Raw genomic sequence first — 23,184 nt, 5'->3', positions numbered from 1 at the left:
CCACCATTCCATGACGTCATGGTGAACTGGGGCGGGAACATCAAGTGACGTCGTCACCCATCCTTTTTTTTTCCCCTGTATATTCTGGCTTACCGAAGCCTCCTCCACGGCGCACAATTTACTAATGCTATACTTAACTTACTATTCCTATTTCGTGGGAGCTTCGGCCGTCTCTATCCACGGGAGGTGGTTGTTAGAAACATCTCGACGGTTAGCTTCTTTCCAACCACAGTTCCAAAAGGCTCTGCTGAGAGGTTCGTGTCGGAAGCGCCGTTGACGGGTTCGCGCACTTCGGATAACTCCTCGGGTGTCTCGAAACGGCACCCCCGGGTATTAATAATAGCCGTTTCTTCTTTCGCCTCCGCGCGCGTGCCGTTTTTGGGCCTACCTTTTTTTCGAGCCGCCGGAGCGAAGGGTGCGGTTTGGTCTCTTCGGCCACGACGCGCGCGCGCCAGAACTACAGTGGAAGTCTTCCGTGCCTCTAATTTGGACGCCTTCGCTGCCGGTTATAGCGTGGTTAGCGTCGTTAAAAGAAGGTGGACGCAAATAGTCGAGCCTCGGCGCGCGCGCGCGCGACTGTCCTGGCATCACCCGAGCTTTGGCGCGAGCCTGAAGAAGCGGCTTGACGTTTCACTCGCTTCGTTCTTTCTGCTCGGAAGGTGTCGACGGACGCGTGTGACGTCGGCCCCTGGTTCGTCGTTGTCGGGCGCACCGTTCGTTCTTAGCATTCCTAAAAGGTACTGGCGGACTATAGCTGACTATTCCTGTTGGTGGTTATACTTAACCTGCCGCGCTGGCTGAGTGGTTATGACGTTCTAGCTGCTGACCACGAGGTGTCGCATGGTTCGTTTCCGGCCCGCAGCGGCAGCATTCCAATTCAGCCGAAGTGCGGAAGTGCTCGTGTGCGGTGCTTTGGCTAAACTCGAAGCTCCACTGTTGCTTTAGGACGTTAAACGCTATACTCTGTTTTAATTCGACACTTTGAAGGTGCGCTTAACGCATGCATTCAACCTGGAGTGTTGCACTACCATTTTTAAAAAGCTACGCAACGTCTACATTAGGCCAAGAGGTGACTTGGAGACGAAATCGCGACAGGAGAAGCTGTACGATTCTTCCGCCATTCGAATACCCCGCGACTTTACGGGTTCGCTTACGTAGGCATCCTAACCTGTGCTGCTGATCTGGGAGATCGTGCTCTGCCGGCCGCTACTGCCTGCTATGACCCTGAATCCTTCGTAGAGATGGCGTTACACTCCTGCAGAGAACGCCAGCAGAGCAGTGCGAAGGTCAGTGAGTTCTAACGCTACCTTGATTTACCGTAGCACGATTTAAAACAAACGCAATACTGCTGTTTATTTCGTATTTAAATTCGAGTAGTCTATTTTTTTAAAGAAATTCAGTCGTTCACCACTATATTCATGTTATCGATATTGACAAATGATCACTTATGATGTTACATCGTGTGTGCTGGAGCCAACAGGTGTAGCTAAAAAGCCGGCAGATCCCACGCCTTGTGGGAATCGATGTTATGCGAAGCAGTGTGTGGGGAGCCTACCAAGTTAACGAAATGACCATGAGAGCACCAAGACGTAGGCGGCTCTTTCATGAGCTACATGACACGCATGTCATGACATTCATGTCGTGAATCCTCAGGAGTCCCTTCACCTAAGAGACCTTAAGGCTAAAGCCTTAGCCATGCTCATGACTTTGACTTCAGCCATTGACCTTTAGCATTTTCCTTCACTTAGTACCACATCCAAACCCATTCCATTGGTTTTTGAGTGTTAAATCTTTTTTCGCTGAGTCATTGACGTTTTTGCTGAGTCATGCTCATGACTATGACTGTTACCACCATCCTTTAGTAGCTAATTACATACGTGATGTCTCCAACACATCAGCCATGACGAGTTTTCGGCTCCGCAATTTCTTCCGGCGCATACATAACTTGCAAAAAAAAAAAAGCACAATCTTCGTAATGTGCGCCTGTTACTCAGAGGGAACCGTCGCTATATAGGGCGTGGACTTGGACACCGCCTAATTGGCTCGGAAGCCCTTCCTGACACCACCGCGGCCACCGCCCAAGTTCGAGCCAGATTCATTGAGCCTGCGGGCTTCTCTGTACGTTCTTTCGCATAATCCACTCGACGCTTTAGCGGGGAATTTCCGATTGATAGCGGCGAAACGGGTTACCGGAACAAAAATTTCTTTCTTCGTTTCTTTCAGCATTATGGACCGCTAGCAAATAAATGTTTCCGGTTTGCATATCTCGTCGGCATTTGAATATTCGGTGCCGATTCCGCTCGCCGAACGGCGAAGCCGCTTTTCGCGTTCGAGTCGGGGCCCTTGAGTGCCGTGGGAATCTCGCGGCGTGTGTGTGTAGCCGTCAGCTGCCATACGCATAATGCAGCGAATGCGCTCGCTCGCGGAGATAAATGTTCCCGCGCAATTGCGTGCTTTGCGCGCGCTTTTTTTTTTTTCTCGTTCCGGGCGTGTACACTGTATGCAACGCGCCAAAATTAGTCCGTTTTTTTTTCTTCCCCGCGCGCGTTTGTGTGTGCTCGCATTTATACTTTTTCTCACATTGCGTAGCTTTTTTTTTTTATTTCGTAGTTGAAGGTGAGAGGATGTTGTTGCCAGCAGTGGCGGCGTGATTTGCTAGTTTATTTTTTTTTTCTTATACTGTTCGGAATGGGAGGCAAACGATTGTGAGTGTGTTCGTAAATTGCGGCGTGATATATAAATGGCATCGGTGCACGAAACGGCAGTCGCTTGATGGGGACTCCCGCTCTATTTATCCACTTTATATATACTTCTTCTGCTCACGCGATCGTTAGTCGTTTTCACGCGATTCTAACGGCTATTAGTGTGTATATAGGGTTTGTTTGAGCGCACGTGTCTGGGCATAATTTCGCAAGCGGTTCCAGTCTTTATTTATTTCTTCTAGTAAAGTCCCTGCTATGTTCACCGTCATTTACATCGGGACAGTGTACGGGGGGATCATTTGTGACATTTGCAGAATATTTTTTTTTCTCCAAAAATCGCCTGTTGCAGATAACATAATTGTAGTCCTCGAGCTGGATTATTCAGAGAGGCGGTTATTTCTTGCGTGAGAAATCGAAACACGCATTCAAATAAATAACCAAAATTCACTGATTAACTTAATTCGTTGCTTTACGCGTCAGATATGACAATTTACGAGCTTGTAGCCGCTGAGCTTGCAAGCCGTATCCACTCGTAATGACAGAATGAGACCAGTGTGGAGATATGTGCGCCATCAAACTCGCCGTAAAAATGCACTGTTATTCCACTTACTTTTTGAACGAAACGCTCTTTTATGCATTGAAGCACAAAAGTAACCGGAACGCCCACGTATTTCGCCCCACACCTTGGGAAATGTCTCGAAACTGGTGTCATCCTGGAGATTAATTTCAAGTGTATGGCGTTTTGCAAACTCAGTGGGTACGATTAGTAAATTGCAATATGTACCATAAAGTAATTCAGAAATTTGTGAATTTTCGGTAATTAGTTGAATGTGCGTTTCGATTTCTGGTGCAAGTAATGCCCGCCTCTCTGAACAATTCAGCTCTAGGACAATAATTACGCTATCTGCCGCAGGCTATTTTTTTAATTATGTGAAACTTAACAATGATCACCCCGCATAGCGTCGCCGTTACTTTCCGTGCGATGTCACTGAAAAACTTTATGGTTGTTTCAAATACGAGCAAAGGCAACGCAAGAAATCTGGCCCGACTATTATTATAAACAGGATTATTGACGAAACCAGCATTGGGCTTTTCACCAACGCTGCACTTCCTTAATTGGTATACGAATTCACCAGCGGGATTTGCGCTTAATTTGACGTCGCTTAAGTTGGCGAGGTTATTAGACGAGATGGGCTGTAGATACGTCGTGACGTCCACGAATGGCCGTCGATATAGCATAGCGAGGCAACGCTCTCGGGACGCTGCTGTGTCACGGAAAGGTGTCGTCGCGGGAGTGATTGTTCGATCGGTGATTGATGGGCGCCACGCAGTTGAGGGGTTCCCGATTAATTTCGACCTCCCGGGGTTCTCGCGGCCCGCGCCGAGTTAGAATCTCAGTATACGCGGGTGGGCTTTCGAGTTCTGCCTCCTCCTTCGCCGGCTGACCCGGGCGCCACCTATCGCTTATAGCAGTGGAACTTCTTAGCTGTATTATGCTGCTGACTCAGCGTGGTGGTTCGTGGGAGGAGTTGTATAGATCGATGGATATACATGGGGCGCCGGGGATTACCCCGCTGTTTTGTTGGTGTGATGTGCGAGACTCTATAGATTGGACGATGCGGGAAGTGACGTTGGAACGAGCGCGGGAATTCCCCCTCTCCCCATCGCCAAAGTCCGCAGAACGTCGTACAAAGATGGTGTGAGTCACGTCTGGCTCTATATAGCTTTTATGTGGGAGTAGAAGAGTAGTATTCGCAGTTGGGCTGTTAATCATTTTACAGTTCATTAATTAAGGAAAGGGAAAAGGGAAGAAAGGTATTTGTTGCTGGCCGCACTGTAACTGTCTTTGCAATGTGAACAGCAGATGGGGGAGGGGGCTACGAGATTAAATGACAGGGAGTCATAACAACAGAAATGGTTCTAATAACCGCCTACTTTGATCTTCTTGATGGTTTGTCTGCCATTGCAACTCGGTTCTGCGGCAGCTGTCTGGCGAACTCTCAGCACAATGGTGTCAGTATATCTGTGAGAGATTGCGAAAGTGTAAATCAAAAAGGATAAATCATTAGGTTATTGAGAAGCATCCCGGTCATATAGGCAGTTCTGTTGAAGCATTACGCCAGCTGGACCTCTAAAATTCACACACGCGTTACTACTGGGCGCATTTAATACGCTGGGAATCGTTTATTGAGTTGTTGCTAATAAGCTAGGGGCGCGATCTTGTACGCGTTCCAAAATGGAACGGAGGCGGTCCGTTCCATCGAGCCGCACACGATTTGTCAGTTTGATCGTCACGGTTCAAATTGACCAATCGTGTGCGGACTCACGGTTGAAGTTGACCAATCGTGTGCGGCTCGATGGAACGGACGGCCTCCGTTCCATTTTGGAACGCGTACAAGATCGCGCCCTAGACGTCCGGCTTTGAGCTACTGCTGCACTAACCCGAATTCGTAAGTTGTCCGTTAATCTCCGTGCTTGTTTTTTTTCTTCCTTCTTTTTCTGCGGGGCAGCGTGCAAAACCATCGCCTAATTAAATAGCCCATCACGCAAAAACGACACAGTGCTCAGGAAACGCGTTTCTGCTGGAATGACGTCGAGGAAAAGCTTCGGTTAAAGTTTTTTTTTTTCTTTTTTTGCATCGTTACGGCTACTGCTGTCGATTTGTCCTACCCGACCGCCGTACAAGGCCTCGAACTACAAACAGGCCTGTCTCTAGTCTCAGCGGGCTCGGGCTATACTGCACACACACTCGCGTTGGCTGTGCGCATTAATTAGCCCATTGTGCGCCCTCCGCAGCAAGTGGTCGTCGGGACCCAGGTGCGGTTGGAATTTTCAAAGTGCTGCGCAACTGGCGAGAGCGCGACAGTTACGATTGCGGCGTGAAGTCGTTTGTGAAATGGCTTTCCTTTGTTACAGCGCTGTCTTTCGTTCTGTTTCGCGTTCTCAAGGCAGCTCAACCAGCGCCTGTGAATTCATTGTCGACGCGTGTGGGAATGACATTTTTTTTTTTAGGGCGGATTTGTCTGTCTGGCTGAATGACATTTGTGGAGCGGCGTTTCTGTCGACTGCTTTCTTTGCTTGCTTTTTTTCATTTGATGCGCGCCGAATATAAAAGGTTCCTACCTCGCGCGTGGTACAGGTTCGGTGGTGGTGGTGGGTCGGCGTGGAACAGAATGAATCGGGGTGTCTCGAACACCTGCTCCTAGCTGAAATCCCCTTCAGCTACCCTCGCATCCACACGCCGCGTTGTAGTCGCCTTCGCTCGCTGCATGCATAGTGAACGAACCCGGTGTGATGCTATTCATTGAATCGCGAGGTATTCCCTCCCCCCAGCGCCAGGGGTCGCTGGTAGACACCCCTCCTCGGAGAACGGAAAGAGAGAAGGAGGTTGGGAGGGTGTTAGGGGCGCGGTGAATGGAATGCGTGATGCAAACAGAAGAAAAATTGCGGCCTTGTTCGTTTAGCTCCCGTTTTGGGTTCTTCACTTTGATTCGTCATTGCTCTCAATGCGCAGGAGACTAAAAAAACAGAAAAAAAAAAACAATCGGAAGAGGATAGGTCACTGGGCATATGTAGCCAAGGCCTCTATGAGGGCCTCCAAAAGTACAGCGTGTCTGGAGCGAAAATGAATAGAAGTGGGGGGGGGGGAGGGGGGGTTGTATTTGGACCATTGTCAAGGGGACGTGGTGGTGGGGCATATAGAGAGAAGTGCGCTAAAGAAATAGAAAAGTAAGAACATTCAGACTGATAGAAAGATGGGAGTGCGGGGCACAAATGTAGCATTTGTGGTTTCGTTTTCGCGTCGTCTGCTTCTTCGCGCTCAACTGCTGCCCGGCGATATCGCGTGCATAATGGCGGCGGGCCCGTCGCTTCTCCGCCTCCCGAGCAGCAGCATTCTCGTCGAACAAAGAAACGAGGGGTGATAGTTTTCGAGAGGGCGACGATGCGGGGTGGGTGGGGGTCAGCCAGCATCGGGCAGGTAGGTGAACGCCGCCAGTGTGTGCTTCTTCTCCCTCGATTATTATTATTCGTGGCGGAGGAGAGAAGCGGAGGAGGAGGGGTGGCAGGGCGCGGAGAGAGAAGGGAAGGAAGTGAAAGAGAAAGAACAAACATGGCGGCGGCTCCCTTCCCTCCCCTCGTAGCGTGCGCGTGTGTGTGAGCGCGTAACGACAGGAGGTGAACGGCGCGGCCCCGGCGTCAGTCTCGTAGCAGACGACGTGTGGTGTGCGCGTCTGCGCCCCGCGGCAGATGGTGTTTTCCCGTCCGGCTGCCGCGGCCGCTTGGCGTACGAAGAAGGGATGCACCCGCCTATGGATGTCAGCGTCTGTGAGTGCTCCGTTGGACTTCTGCACCTATCACTCTATTTGCATCACGTATTAGCTTCATCACTCTAATCTGCGTCACGTACTAGCTTCATCACTCTAATCTGTGTCACGTACTAACTTCATCACTCTAACCTGTGTCTCGTACTAGCTTCATCACTCTAATCTGCGTCAAGTACTAGCTTCATCTGTCCATCGGCCAATCACTTCTCATTTGCAGTGTGTGCTTGCGACGAGCGACCGTGATGTGATATGGGAGCGTCATGTGGCTTTTTCTCTTCGCGCTTTGTTTTCGTCTATGGTGTTTTTGAAGGTTGTGATTTGAGATTAGGGTGTGCGGTTTAGGATTAAGGTGTAGGATTTAAGGTTTTGGGTTTAGAGCTTCCTTGGAGCCGATTTCATTGGAAGTTTCCAGTTGCCATGTATGTTTTGCGTCAGGCACTTTGGTTAGCTTACGGATTTTCGGTGTCACGGACCTCGTGGTAGCTTGTTTCGTTACCGTCACTGGTGTCGCTATGGTGCAGAGCGTGCGCGAATGGGGACCGATTGCTCGCGGACGAAATCTTCATTATGACAAGAGTGCGAATGTGATAGCGCTAGCTACCAGTTGTTTTCTGAGCGCGTTTGTGCGAGTTCGATGTTTTTGTCATTTGTTGTACAATTTCCGCCCGTGAACGCAGTGTCGTCAAAACGGCTCGTTGCAGCCAAGCCATCCAGTGATGTCCACGTCGAGCGCCGAGGATTGCAAGGTGCTCAATACAAAAAAAAAAAAAAAAAAAAAAAAAAAAAAATCCAGAGAGCACGCTGCAAAGTTTCGATGCCGCAAGCTTCTACACCTCGAACAAATCGCCGTGGTGAATGTCAACGTGGCCGATAAGCCGATATGGTCATCCACATCCCGTGTGTCTCAATTTCCGGTGGCAAGTTTTAAGACCTGTCCTTTCTAACCTCTCCCGCCGTTTGCGCAATCGGCTCGGAAAAACTGCAGTTTCCCAGGCTCCGTTTTCTCCCTCCCGTTACCGTGGGAAATCTCGGGACGCACTGCGAGAGATAAGGCGCGCAGATCGTGATTTAGATTTGGAGGTCCACATATGTATTTTTTGACCGAAGCTTCCTTGCGCCTCTGTAGGTCGTTCGGTTGGTCACTCTCTCCGTGTAGTCTATAGCTTTCGCTCCGTCGTCGCTTCCGCTGTGCGAGTTTCTCATTGCTCCAAGCTGCGCGCCTGGTTCCACTCCCCGCAGAGTGCCTTCGCCTTGAAACAAATATAAGGGCGACCCCCGCGATGTTTTTCGGCGCGCTTTGCAAAGGCGGTTCCAAGGCCGTCGCTGCCGGAATTAAACGCAGCCTGTATCCACGGGGTTTCGCGCTTCCGTTACTTATTTTGTATGCGTTGCAATCTGTGTATACTGCGCACGGGTCATGTGCCTGATTGTTCGGCCCTGGACACGATTTTTTCGCGAGTAATACCTGCTTTGTCACTTGCTCTGGGTCTTGGTCCGTAGCGGGGCGCCGCCATTTCTGGGCGCCTTTGGAAAAACCTGTACTTTCGATCACAGGGCGAGTCATTCGATAAGTGGTTGTGACGAATTCAGTGACGCATGAACCTCTCATGTGCGTTGTGTTATCGACAGGATGCGCGTGGCAGTTTACCTTAAACGATGAAAGTATTGCAGAAAGTGATCGATTGAGGATGCTCTGCCTTTAGAAAATATTTCGCTGTACTTGTTAATTGTGCCAGTACATGTGTGTACGGCTGGGACCTTGTTATTGGTCCTGCAGGGCTATTTAATTTTCGTTTTGATGTCTGACTTCTTTGTTTCTAGGTAGGTTTATTTTTCTGTATTTTTGCTGGATAGACGCGCACTGACGATATGGAGTTTTTAGGAATAGGGGACCCAAAGTTAGGGGACCGTATTGACCAGGCGTACAAAAGATCGCAGTATGCGTACGAGGGAGTTTCGGTTGTTGGGTACCCAAATCCGCTTGGGTACGCTGTTTTCTAAGACTCCCTAACGCTGTCTCGATGGTGTCGCGTGGGTCTCCGCGACAGCTTAGGCGCAGTTAGTGACGTGTTCATCGGAATCCTTCGCCCAGACCTAATCGAAGGTGCGCCTTAGCGCGAAGTTTGCCATTGGTTTGGGCTGTACCGGTGACCTTTAACGTGCATCGAAATTTCACTACACGGGTGCTTAAACGCCGGAATGTGGCTGCCGCGATGCAGGAAGGGATCCGCGACCTCGCGTCTAGTGACGCAACGCCGTACACTGTGACTGTTCTTAAGCGTTAACGACGAGGACGCACGGTAACAGTGAATAAAAAAAAATATATATATCTCTGAACGGGAAGCGAGGGCCTCGATTTTATGTTTGACACAACCACACGAAGTAAAGGAAAGCATAGAGGAAAGTACCCGCGTTTTGTATAGTGGAAATTGGAAATGTAGAAATGATAGGCTAAAATGAAAAGTGCACGAAATAAATTGGTTAGACCATCATCGCACGCGTATAATGCGAAATACGCGGGCCTGGCTCCCACCGGCGGCGGCAAGTTGTTTCTTCGTCCACTTTCGTTCCCTTTATCTTATCGTTTTCAAAAAAAAAAAAAAAAAGGAAAACTGCCGTTAATTTCCCCTATGCGCACCTTGGTTTCATTGTTTGTTGGCCCCGTGTAGTAGCGTTGTGTTGCGCTACGTGACGAAGCCGCGCGAATGTATTGTTCCTTGGAACACTACAGCCACGGAGCCCGGCTGGCCATCCCCGATTGTGTAATAAGCGTGACTGTGGGAAACCGGGGGATGCCGTGGCTCTCTCGAATCATGTAGGCGCGATAAGGAGAGGTCGTTCGTGTAAAACTTTTCCGCGAGGGGGGCGCTTCCTTCGGGCAAAGAAAGTGGGTCGCTCACCCACCGCTATAGCTCCGGCGACCTCTCCCACCGCCCGGCCTGTGTGTTTACCTGGCGCGCGCTTCAAGGTCGCGGCCCTCCGGCTGGCCCCACAACTGCCGTTCCGGCAACAAAAGCTGCACCGTGCAACATGGGCGGTTGCCTCTCCTTTCCGAAAGGGAACGTGGGGTAATTGCCGTTGTCTCGACAGTGGATGGCTGCTGCACTCGGCAAGGTCGCGGGTTCGAGCACGCATTCCGAAGAGGGCGAAAAAAAAAAAAAAAACTGTCCAAAAGGAGGCTCGACAAAGCCGGGAGGGCCGTAGAAACGCGAGCTGACCGGCGACGCCAAACGTTTCTTTTACAAACATTGGGTGATTCAGTAATTATAACGTTTTGGCCAGAGTCTAGTTAGTTATTCGTTAACAAGCTTTACATAGATATCCCAAGAGGAAATGAAGCTCAAGTTGGGCCCAAATGCGCCAAAATATTCCGAAATCTATTGACGTTCCACTGTGGTGCATCCATCCCTTCTAGCCACCATATGTTTCCAGCATATAGTAGTACAAGACGTCAGCTTCAGCGTCATATAGACAAAATACGATTGTCGCAATTCAATACCTCGGTTTGGGCGAGCTGGTTCATCTTGACAGTGTTCTTAAAACAGCGCTAAGCACTATAGGACCAAAGAGATACACAAACGACACAGAGCCCCGTCCTGTCGTATGCGTACTTCTCGTGCTGGTCCGTCGCGCTGTTTTAAGAACACTGTCAAGATTGTCGTATCGTCTACGTAGCGCTGACGCAATCTTGCGCAACTTGCAAGGAATACTTTACGTCAGTCTAAGCAGTAACGTCAGTCTTTAGTTGTCCCTGTTGAAACGTATACCGCTGTCAAAGCTTACATCTTTTTTTTCTTAATCTCGTTTCCTCGTAACATGTCGTGGCAGTTTCTTTCTGCGCTACATTTAGTAGTGCCTCTGGTGAAATTTCCCATGGATCCTAGCGGCGCCTGCAACCAACGCGTTGCACCGCCGTGGTTCTTCGTCCGTCGCTACGGTGCCGCAACCAGCCGAGGAGGAGGAGGATGAGGAAAGAGGAGGAATTTTTTGAATGTCCGCCACTGTTGTTCCGGGAGGGGCGCCCGCCCGTCCGTCTGTCCGCGCCTGCATGGCTTTCGGGTCCGTGCTCCGAGGGCTGGGCCGGGTAGGAGGCGGACTCGCTCGTCTAGATTCGCCCAGGAATGATGCCCACCGTATACAGGTCGACTCCCTGCCCCCCGCTCCTCATCATGAGTTGCCTATATAGCATCTCCGTGCGAACATGCAGTGCGCCGCTTGTCGAGGTGTGTGCGTAGAGAGAGAGAGAGAGAGAGAGAGAGAGAGAATACATGACGTTAGCAGTGGTGTATACGCGTCGGCTACGTGTGAGGGTGGTTTTCTAGCTTGTTCTCTTCGATTTCTCTCTTTGAGTTCGGGGTGAAGGGCAATGGTATGGCCTTCACTGGTCGAGTGCGCGTTCTAACTTCCCGGGGACGCGTTCCCTTCCTTTGTTTCTTTGTTTGCTTGTTCTTTCTTTCTTTCTTTCTTTCTTTCTTTCTTTCTTTCTTTCTTTCTTCTTTCTTTCTTTCTTTCTAGACCGAGATATCATTTTGTTGCTTTCTCGGGTACAGCCATTTCCGCTGCTCCATCGTCTCCGGAGCAAACACCGAAAACGGGGGAATTCCCGTAATATGCGACCCGAACAGGCGTTCCGTCGTGATCCGAGTCGTTCAGAAAGGGTGTCATCGTTGCTTCTTGCGCGTGGTTTTCTTTGTGTGCGTGCGATTATATTGAATACCGTGACAAAACTTCGTGGCTGTGCGTTAACTGCCTCCCCCAAGCTCGCTCGTTGGAACCGTTCCAGGGCTTCGCCGAAGCGTCCGCTCACTGACACGTCGCGTTTCGACGGCTGTATGGAGTGTGGGTATGGACGAGTAAACAAACGCGCCCTAGAATTCCGAGACTTCTCCGCGACCTGCTTCTAGTATTATTTTTATTCCGAAAAAAGAAAAAAAATCCGGACAGATCTCCGCGTGACCGACCTGGATTTGTGAGCGTGCATGCGCGTGCGGCCCGCCCCATTCATCGATTCCGCACGCGCTCGGTTTCTTCCCCGTGGGAATAGACGGCCGCTGGATCGCGCCGATAAACGCGTGGTCGTCGTCGTCGTGGTCGTCGTGATAATCGAAGCAGGTAGGAGGAGGCCTCACGGAATCCGCAACGTGTGCGTACCTCAGCTCACGCGCTTTTTCTGCGTGGTTTCAACCACCCCACTTCCCTTCGTCTCCTATACCGAGTTCGTGCTCGGCTCGAGGTCAGACCCCCTGCGGGCCCAGAGCCAGCGGCCGTTGCGGCAACGCCGAGAGAGCGTCGTGTAGCTCGGCCACCTTTGTTGCCGTTTTCTACCGCGCGCGCGTACGTGGTCTTGTTGCGCAATCGCCGCCAGCGACGGCGTCAGAGGCGGCGTCCCCCGCTGAGATTCCCCGCGTGCCCCTGTTCGTTTTTATTTTCGTCTCCCACCTTTCTCTCTCTCTCTCTCCATTTTGGCGTCGGCCCTGTTTTGTGCACCTGAATGGAGGCGGTCCGTTTTGTTGTTGTTGTTGTGGTTGTTGCTGCTGCTGCCAATGATCTTTGTTCGTTTTGTGGAGATGGCCGGCCCATGCCCCTTCCGAGTTCGAGAAGAAAGAAATGAAGAAAACGAAACTTTAGGGCGGGGGGTAGCGGTGTCACTGAAATTTTCCAGGCCCGGGGAAAAGCTGCCGCGTGGGGGGGCATCTGCGCACGCTCTATTGCGTCGGAAGGCTGGCGCTATTGCGGTAAACGAACGGGGTAAAAGATTAAGAAAAAAAATTCGCGGTAACCGTGATGCATAGTCGACCCGCCCCTGGGCGTGCTGCCCGGTGCATCTCTCTTTTGTGGCGCACGTTCAATCGACTTCTACCGCCGTATAACAATCGTGTCGGTGCGACTGCGTCGTAATGCGAGAGGGGAGGATGCTCACGAAGCGGAGAATAAAACTTCGATTAGACGACATTTCAAATTTTGATTTTTTTTTTCGCCGGCACTGGTTGTGAAACACTGAATACGTGACGCGGTCGCATGGTATTCAGAAAAAAAAAAAACGCCTTTAAGCGACAGGCAGCACATAAGTGACGTTAAAGTGTACGCATCTGGCAAAATTGCAGCTTTGTGTCTTTTAAGTCGTTCGCGTTCCTCGATCGATATAGTTAGTAGGCGCAGTGATCCAGTGCGAAAGCCTGGTTTCTGACGACGCGGGAGATCGAAGGCCTGTACTCATGGTTAGAAGTCTGGTTCACCAGCCACCCAGCTGTTGTCTAAAAGACTGCGTACACGACGCAGTTTTATTACAGTGTACTATAATATCAGTATTCTAGTTCACCTTATCGTCACAAATAAGTTATCAGACGTCGGGCGAGCGGTTTCTTCGAGCCGATGCTGGGTTTGCAAAAAGATTTTCCGAATAATGCCAAGGGGGGGACCTTTCTACATTGTCGTATCCGAGAGCAGCGCCACGCAGCAGCAGTCATTTCACGCGGTGCCTGGCCTTCGAGATTCGAAGCCGTCCGATCGCGGAGGCCAAACTGCGTCGCGAGACGGGTAATGTAATGGAACGCAGATGGTATTTTTCAACGTACCATTCGTTATAAACGTAGCGGCTTGTAATCGTGACGTATATTATACGTGCCAAATTTGTACGATGCACGTTACGGCTACAGATGAGCGTGTCAGTGCTCGAAGGTAAATTTTGTCGGCAGTTTCTGCACAGCCCCCTCCCCCCGCACGCCTCCTCCCTTCATCATATTCTCGCCAACATTTCTTTTTCTTCTCTTTATCCTTCACCCCCTTTTTTCTTCTTCTGCAGTGTCCTATTCAGTTGGGGCGGAGACGTGTACTTTCTCCCTCGTGTCGCCATGCGGTTGCGACGACGACGTCAGTGTGGTTAGATTGCGTCACGTGGTTTCAGACACACCTCTGTGCCCGACGCGCTTCGCGCCAACTTTTTGGGTTGCGCGCTCGTTTTGGCGCCCTCTGTACGTAACGAGTGCCGTTAGCGAATGTTTCTTTCTTTCGTGCAGTATATACGGCTGGCATTCGCGCATTCTACCGCGGGGCCGCGTGAGACGATCCGGGCTGCAGCGACGTTTTACGCGTGGGGGTCGCGACGCGTGTCTCAATGTGACGTCGGGCGCAGGGAAACCACGGGGCCCTTATACCCTCGATTACCTGCGTCCCTGACCCGGACAAATGCTCGCCGTGTGCCGATGCGGAGGTGTTCGAAGCGCACGTCGGACGTCAGAGACGTTTGTATGGCTTTTCCGTTTGAAGACATTACCCTTGACGGAAAACCGGGTTACCGGAGACATGCGTGGCAGTAGCAGCGCTCGTAGCGGCATCTTGTGGCACGCTGTCCTGCAGCAACGTCTTAGGCGAGTTTTTTCCCTAGATGTCCGTTTTGTCGAAAAAAAAAAAAAAAAAACATGAAGGGCCGCATGTTAACGAGTGCGTCGCTTTACACCTGCAGCTTAGAACAATTAGTTCTAAGCTGCTGGTGTTTAGTTGGTCGCTACAGTACTATTTGTTTGGCTTTTCTGGTTAAACTTTTCGTCATTAGTTGACGTCTTTTAACACTTTCTACAACCATGCGTTAGAAATGTTTTCGTGTTACATACGGTATTCTTTCCGAAGAACGCTAAACTGCATGCTGATATTAGTGTCTGCAGGGGCCGAATCGTCAACATGCAGTTTATTTTTCCTTAAGGTAGGTCACTACGGGAATAGTCGTCTCTGGTTAAGCTCTGCCTCGCAAGCAAGATGGCTCCACCAACGCGGCTGCCAAACGTCTACGTCTGCGGTATCTCGGCATTTCATGAAGGTTATAATACGTATATACGGACAAACCAAAAAGTTTTCTAAGTAGACATAAGCTTTAGTACAGCGATGAACGGGGCTACTTCCTCGTTCATCCTTTCTTCCTTGCTTGTCGCGGTCGTTCATTATTGCAGTGTTCGAACTCGGCGCAAGAAAATCACGAAGACACAAGCTTGCTTCTGCATTTTCAGGCATTCTGCGCCTATACAGTTTGGTCGGTTCTCGGCCCGATGCATGTTTTGCGGGCTGGTATAGGTATGTATATCCTCGCCGTTTGGTGATTCAACGTTTCAATATCGCGCCGTGTTGCTCATCTAGGGCTTCCCATTCCTGCGGCGAGCCGGAGCTTCTTGGAACAGATCCCTCATGATCCTCGCAGAGACACGCCGAGCAGCCGTGATTTCGTCTGGCTTCCGCCTCTTCTTCTTCTTCCGGCATTCGATATTGCGAACGCGGCTTATACGACTGCACCGATATAGCGTTTCTCTTTTTTCCGCCGCACTTGTGTGCTGCGAGTATCTGTTGCATTATACTTTATTGTGTAACCTTGGATCTCTGGTTTTTTTTTAAACCAATCCCTGTTGACGGGGGGTGTACTGCCTTATCGATCGGCAGTGACGCGCGGTGGTTTCACATAAAGTTGCGGCGGCGAGAATCGCCTCGCACTGGTGGCCTTCTCCGAGTTCCGGAACGGATGTATCGTTTCGCCAGTGGCCCCGTGGCCAAACATCCGCTCTCGGCTGCTGCTGTTGCTGGCACGTGCGCCCGCATCTGCCACGTTCTGCGACGTCGACAAATACGAACGCATCTTCGTTGCTTCATTCGCGATCTATCTCTCGTGCGGCTGTCCTCTCTGCCCATATCCTCGTTGTCGCTCATCAATTTCGTGCTTAATTTTTTTTTTCTGCGACCGCTCGCCCGCACGTCGCTCTGAATGTGGGCCTTGTTGTTGGCCCGGGTGCTTTGTCGTCCCGGGCTTTTTTATTTATTTTTCTTGTTTTAATGCAACTGCGCTGCCGTGCGTGACGTACACCGGACGCCCGTGTCGCTTCCTCTTTTGACCCGCAAGGTGAACTGGACGGAAATGAGAAAGGGGGGGGGGGGGGTGTAAGGAGTCGCGCTCTTCTAAACGGAGAAGCTGGCGCTGGAAAAAAAAAAAAGAAAAAAAGAAAGAAAGAACGGCGTGTGGCGTGATGGAAGTGTTCGCGTTAGATAAACAAGCAGCGCGCGCTTGAGCCCGGCTTCGCCGGGGGGGACGGCGTGGTGGTTGCCGTGCCCTCTTAATTCTGTTTTGTTGCTATGGTTTCGCCCTGGCGTGAAATGCATTGTCACCGCCCCCGTTCCCCTTCCTTCTCCGGGGTTTCGTGGCCCAGTTTCCGCCGTGGCGCTTTCTAGAACTCGTCGTTGTCGCTACGCCTGGAACTCGCGCTCTTTTACAACTCCTCCTTCCTGGAGCCCGAGTGCGCGCGAACACGCAGCTCTTTGGGAAATCTCAGGCTGCTCCTGCCACGGCTTCACCTGTAACTGTATATATGTACCTTTACCCAAACAGTGTATTACCTTCAGGCTGAATTTTGACTCCGCTTGTGCGTCTCACTAGTACATTCGTAATGTAACTGCGGCTATCAGAGTCTTCATCATGACTAGCGGCCGTTCGAATTGCTGCATTTTTGAGTTCGTTTTTTTTTCTTTCTTCTTGCGGCCCGTATTCCCGTTTAATTTTTGATAAGCAAGATGCTCCCGAGAGTAACTCAGACGGGGACCCCGCTGTGTGAGAGACACGGACGTACGTGACGATGCCTGCCCCGCCAGAGCTGACGTCATCGTTATTGACCAGCGCTGCTACCCGGTCAAAGCCTATCTCAATTGGGCACCTAGCTCGGCGGAGGAGCTGCGCTGAGTCACGGCGTGCTTTGGCGCGCTTTTTTCCCCTCCTGTGCGTGTGTTAGTGATCCATTGATGCCCTTCGGCCTGGTCGCGTTATAGTGCCGGACAGTTCTTCTCGATGGAATCGCGTCACGCGATGCGGTGGCGTGTCTTCCCTGCTGTGCTTTTATACCTGTCCCTTGGTGGCTCTGTCGTCTCACGCCGTTATCACTTTTATGTCTTTATTATGTGCAGTGTGCCCTTGTCTCCGGCGACAGCTTCGATCGCACGAGGCACACTGCGCCCCATATAGCCGAATGAATAGTACGCTTATGATTTGATGAGCATTCGGATGGGCTAAGAAATGGGCTATTGGTTTGTGATTGCCAGTGCAGTTGTATTGCCGTGCCTGCTGTTATTACTGATCAAGCCGGCGGAAAAGGAACGGACAAAGCGCTGCTTAAGCTAAGGTTTTTTTAGGAACGGATACAGTCGCGTATACAGTACGCGATACAACACGGTGTTCGTGGTCGAAGGAGCCGCATGACTAACGGCGGCGCCGATATACAAAAAATTGGCGAACCAAACACCTTTCCGATGACTGGTATTTCTTGCAATGAATGTTCTTTTTTTTTTTTTTTTCATGTCGGCGCCGCGGTGGTCTTGGAGCCCTTTCCTGCACGGCCACCGCGTGTTGCAGCTCGTATTGAACGCTACCGTACATCCCCTGAGAATCTCGGTACGCGTATCAGAAGAAAGAGAGAAGGATAAGGTTGCGGACGCACCAAAAAAAAAAAAAAAAGAAAGAAAGAAAGAAAAAAAAAAACTCTTTTTCAATGTTTTTGGTATTTCTCCTTGGTTTCCTTCGTTAACTTTCTTCGTCAATCTTTCTTGTCGGAAGGAGGGTGTTGCCGACGGGCACTTTTGAGATTTTCCGCGATTACGAATTCAAACGCATGGTTGCAAATCCAACGTTCGTTCGGCCTGCTTCCTTGTCTCGTGAGCGCGTCTTTTCCTCGCCGTGTCTGTCATCTTTTATTCTACAAGACACGTCGAAATTCTTCTGGCGTTGAACTTTCTCGCCGTCTTGTTTATTTGCGGGACGAGGCTATTTGAGCGCGCAAATAATATGATGCTACTATTGAAATCACGGATGATTCCTCGTTCGCGAAAAAAAAAAAAAAATGCTCGAACATCTCAACGTCACGCATGTTTTTTTTCTTACGAGCATGGGAATAAATGCGTCACGCGTCAGTGTTTACGGAAGCGACTGCAAGGTCACGAAACTTGGGAGTTCACGCTCTTCACTTCGCTGACCTGATTGATTGATCGTTCGGTGTATACCGGTAAAAAAAAATTGTAATACAGTACGCATTATCCAACATTTTTTCTTGTTTTCATTATATGTGGGGATTTTCTGTGACGTCTGCGCGTGACGTCACTCACGACGCACTCGCACGAGTCGCCGCAGCTTCTGGTGACGTCATCGCGCAGCTGCGCGTTCATAACCAATGCGACTGCCTCGATGTGGCCGCGGCTTGTGTGGTTGCGTCAGCGGCCGCATTTTGCATTGTCTGCGGGTCTCGGCGACCTTTGCCACTGACGCGCCTGGCAGCTCGCCAAGCTCAGCTGTGCTCGCCGAATGTCAAACTGCGTGCACAGTTTTGCCTCAACAAAGGGCGGCCGCTTTGTTCTGTGCGTGTGCGGTTGGGAGCGCAGAACTCTCCGGGTTGGACGCTTAACAGGAGTAGTACTAGTTGTAGTATACGTTGTGATGGGTACGCTGTCGCAACTAACACTGGCCACGACCACCCGTGCGATGGTTGTGTCAGATGCGAACCGGGATTGTACGAGATGGAAGATGACGACTCGTCGTGGTGGACAGGTACGGTGAATGCAATTGGGTGTGTTCTTGCACCTTCCTTTCTTGTTCGTTTTCCTTCGATTGGTTGAACTGTGGTTTTTCACGTTTGAACACTGCTGAGGTGCGTTACTGTAGTCTAAACGGCCGGGAAACGCCGCATAGTTTCTTCCGGACATTGTTCAGCTAGCAAATCGTTCTCTGCTCAGTGCAGAAGCAGTTGTGGAATTGCACCTGCGTACAGCCGGACACAAAAGTTCAAGGGACACGCAGGATTCGCGAAAAATCGCAACCTGGGCGCTTATGGCGTATAGAATTCGAAGTTTCAATGTGTAAGTATAACCTTGGCGACCTTATACTACACATCTGCCGTGGAATCCGTGTCCGGTTGAACTTTTTGCGGTCTGTTTATTGTACATGCATATGCGGGATTCGCAGCTGCGTTTTGGTTGACTGGGATCGCGCGTGTTTGTTCGTCGTTTGGTGTCTCTTAATTTGTATCCCCATGCAACATGAGGCTGCAGTGCCTTGTCGCAGTTGATCTTCGGACTGAACGAGCATATATATTCTGCGAAATAAGCTTCAGCAACCGCCGCTAACGTGTATAGTATACTCTATATATGGTTTTGAGACTTTGAAGAGTGTCCGTGCACTTGAGATATTTAGGAGCGCGTAGCCTCCCCCCACCTCCTTCATTTGCTGCTGTCCGAACTCGTCCCCTCACCTCTGTGCTCGCGTTTTTCTCTCTCATTAATTCGCACCGAATTATTTATTCAGCAAATGAAAGAGCTTTGTCTTTGTCGAGTGTCCGCGTGGCATGCTGGCTGCGCTGTCCCGACACTCGGCGCTCTATAATAGCGCGAACATATTATATGCGCAGGGCGATGGAGACACTGAAACAATAATTACAATTAAGGAAAGAAAAGCGGATCGTGGCTCCAATTATGCCCCCTTAAGGCGATCACGGGCGCGCGACCCGAGTTATTTATAATCTACCCCGGCCACGCGGCGTCCCTTCTAGCTTGACGACGTCACGTTGCAAGGACACGGACACAAGGCACACCCTCTCCGCCCCCTTCGTTTCGTGTTCCGGCGGGGGGCGCGCTTTTTTAAAGGGCAGCCTGCATGCTGCCATGAGGGATATGAGGGTTCACTGACACCGTCCAACAGTGTCGGCGACGCGCGCTATTAAATGCACGAGAGAGGGGGGACGCCAGCCGGCTTTGTTGTCTTGCTCGGGCGTGCACGAAAGAACCCCCCCCCCCCTCTCTCAGCTTCCATTCTGAAAGACTCGGTGTGCGTGCGCGCATTAGAATTAGACGTCTGCCGTCCGCTCGCTGTTCGCCGGCACTGCAGAGCTACCATCCTTTCCGGTGCCTCGACCAGGACCCAGCGGCATAAACAAGAAATGGACGAGGCGCACACTGGCCGAGGAGGGGGGGAGTTGTTATACGGACCCCCCCCCGGGGGCATCCCGTCGTTCATCACGCGTTTAGCGCAGCCTTCCACCGACACGCTCAGTTTCCCCGGTTTCCTCCCCCTCCCCCCCCACTCTTTTTCTCCGGTTCTGGCTATGGCTCGCTATAGCTGCTTACACCGTGCTCGGACCCTCTCGGACACATCCGGCGTCGGTGCACACACCCTCTCTTTTTCTCTCTGTCTCGAATTATGTCGGTGCCTGTCTTTCTACCGACTCTCTCTTTCTCTTCCTTCTTTTTTATGTAGCGTCATCAGTCCATTGCTCTGCGGCTTTCTTGTTGCTTGTTCTTTTTTTGCTCTTCGCTAGTTACGCGATCTGCGGGGACGGTCTTTAATAAGCGCCTCTTTTGTCTTCTTGCTTCGTAGCTGCTTGATCGCGCAGGCGTCCATTCGAGCTGGCATATCGTTTGCGTCCGTAGCCTAGCCCCCCTCTCCTCTCCCTAGGTGGCGCTTCTTCTGCGTTTGGTTCGCGGCTTGGCTTGTCGTCGTCTCTCACGACTTCTGTGTTTTTTTTTTCTGTTTTTTTTCCTGTCCCGGGTGTCGTCCGCCGTGTGACCATTGTAATGGGGCGGGCTCGTTCGTCGTTCCGGGGCTAATTTGTGTTTTCCCACAGCGGCTGCTCACACCGAGACGTAACGACTTCCGCGCTGGCGGCGTCTCGTGGCGGGTCGCCGAAAAAAAAAAAAAAAAAAAACAGAATGATAACTGCTTGTTCGTGCGTGGCAACATTTCAAGGTCGCGAAGGTGTTATAACAGTTCTTTAAACGTTGTTGTGTGTGTGTTTGTTTGTTTATGAGAGTTCACGACTTCCTGGAAGGCATCCCGCCTAGAGTCGCAGCCTCTTCTGTGCGTGTCATGAAACACGAAAAAAAAAAAAAAAAGTGTGTCGCCGAAGAGCTGCACCGGTCTGTCCAACTTTGGGGAGGCGTGCAGCCAGGCGACAAAGCAGAACGGGGACGCGATGGCTCGTGCGTGGTTCCGCCTAGCCGAGGACAAGCTGCCTGCTGGAAAACGGCGACAACAGCTTTGTAGAAGTGACCTGCGCGGGTTATAACGGGTCAGCAGCTGAGCGCGGGCGCCTTGGAAGGCTTGCAAACGTAGAACTTCAACACTGTACAGCTTGCTGAGCGTCCATGCGTGCGGTGCTCAGTTCGTAGAAAGTCATGGCCATGCGTGTATGGCCTAAGCGCTTTACCACTTTAGACGTTGTAACCTCGGGCAGGAACGCGTTCGCCCTCGTGAATAGGCGAGCTTGATGACAATCGCACGGCGACTGCTTTATAGTACTCTGGGGACGTGTTCCGGGACGGTCACTTTCTTTATATATCCTTGATCAATGCGCGCTGATTGGCCCGTTGAGCAAGATCGCTGGAATCGTCCAACACGCCGTGCACTATTTCACGTGAAAGGGATCATCCAAGAATAGGCCCCCTGGCTACCTGCCCCGTTACGACCTGGGTACTATCCCTAATTAGCTGCCACTAGGGAAGGATGGTGAAAGTGGGGCGCTGTATCACGTGATGGAAGCAAAACGGGTGCTACGCGAAGTGGCACGCGTTCCAGCCGTCTCAAAGCACGGTGGCTAGCACGAGCGAGCTGTCGTTCTTGTTCGCTTATACCATGCATACATATGTGGCCCAGATTGGAGCCACCCTGGCTCAAATCCCACCATCGGACCATTCTTTGAAGTCAAAAAGGCTCCAAACGGTGCGAGACAGGAACCTACCTATAGCAGGGCGCCTGTTAAAAGGCAAATAATGCTTCTAGTTAAAAGTCGTGCCTTCGCTATATTGTAACGCGTTCGATCTCGACGAGAGTCCCCCTATACTGGTTGCAGAGAGGCGGCGATAGCCGCATGGGCTATCTGACCGCACGTGACTTCGCGCGTGAACGCGATGATGATCCTCGTTCGAAATTGACCGTGACCCCCCTGCCTCCTACCCTCACCTCCTCAGCGGAGCAATCATCGCGGTCGTGATCGGCGGGGTCTCATCGAGCGTGGGATCGGAATGTGTTGCATCCGCAGTATTGTCCGCCCGCCTCGAGCACGGTCCAGTTGCTGCGAGCAGCGGTATAGTATACCGATTTCTGCGATCGCCGCTACACACATTGATGACCGTGTTGTGTTACAACGAGGTCCTTGTAAGAAGGGGTCGTTTCGCTTTCTCCGAAGGGGAACAGGTTGGCGGTCGGGCCCCTTTTGTTTATTCCGTACACACACGCCGGAAGATAGGCCAGGTCTTTATGACCCAACTTGAGGGAGAGCAACATGGGCGCATCGTATATACCTGCCCAAGCATGGGGCCCGTGTTCCTTTAGGTGTTATTTTGTTTTTCTTGTTTTACCTCTAGAGATGCGTGGTAGTTTGTCGTATATATACACAGCACGGAGTTGACGCCGGACACCTGCCGGAACCTTGTGTGGCTCTATATAGGACTGCGTGCACCGCTCCTATCAGATTTTTTTGTGTACGCCTTATCGGGCCGCTCGCGTGGGAGTTTGTTGTGGATTCCGTAGACGGGGGTGTAAAGTTTAACCGGAAGGTAGCTGTATAGTGTATATGCTGCGCGCGCAGCCGGAAACGCGCCGCTATCGCATTGCCATCGCGTCCAGGTACTCGCGAAGTTTGTGTATATACGCTATACGTGTGGCTCCTACGCATTTGCAGAATTCCGCGGCTTTTCTGCGGCATCGCGGATGTTTTGAAACTCCGGAAATGACACTCTCGGGTGTTCAATTTCGCGGTACAGCCTATTCTGCTGATTCCCCCAGGCGTTGCGATTCTAGAAGCTTTGAAGCGTGCCCTCGTCTGCTTCTACTGCGTCGTCTGTCGCCGCAGAGGCGTGCCGTCTGCTTCTATACCTCTGCTTCTATACCTCCTATAGCAGACGACAGTTGCGCACGAAGGACGCTGCAACGTTAACCTTGTTCGCGTTTATAGATGGCGGAAGTGATTGAATAAGCGGCGCGCACAAGCGTATGCGACTAGGTGATTGGGCGTATATATGTTAGCGCGAGGCGCACCGCGTTGGCAAAGCAAAAAGACCAAACTTGCAAGAATTATACACCTCGCGTGTGAAGGAACGGGGAAGTTTCGCAAATCCTAATTTGCGTGAGGTCCCAGCTATACGCCGATATGGGA

At 51.1% G+C, this 23,184-nt stretch overlaps 1 protein-coding gene across 5 annotated transcripts in view; it reads left to right on the top strand.

Annotated features, from left to right (window-relative positions):
* The window catches only part of LOC119453508 (cytohesin-1-like), a 65,407-nt gene that overhangs the window by 29,345 nt on the left and 12,878 nt on the right, over positions 1 to 23,184 (top strand). Inside the window, exon 1 of one of the 5 annotated variants that reach the window (XM_037715553.2) lies at positions 6,887 to 7,028. The exons of 3 other annotated variants lie outside the window; for them this stretch is intronic. In XM_037715553.2, the coding sequence (XP_037571481.1) occupies positions 7,001 to 7,028 (28 nt within the window). In that variant the 5' untranslated portion in view covers positions 6,887 to 7,000. Of the gene's footprint in view, positions 1 to 6,886; positions 7,029 to 18,351; positions 18,588 to 23,184 lie in introns of those variants that run through there. One more of the 5 variants, XM_037715552.2, reaches the window with a different exon arrangement.

Source organism: Dermacentor silvarum, chromosome 5 (assembly GCF_013339745.2).
Source record: "Dermacentor silvarum isolate Dsil-2018 chromosome 5, BIME_Dsil_1.4, whole genome shotgun sequence".
Lineage (NCBI taxonomy): Eukaryota > Metazoa > Arthropoda > Arachnida > Ixodida > Ixodidae > Dermacentor > Dermacentor silvarum.
Note: the sequence above shows the minus strand (reverse complement) of the source record. Positions and strands in the feature narration are given on the sequence as shown.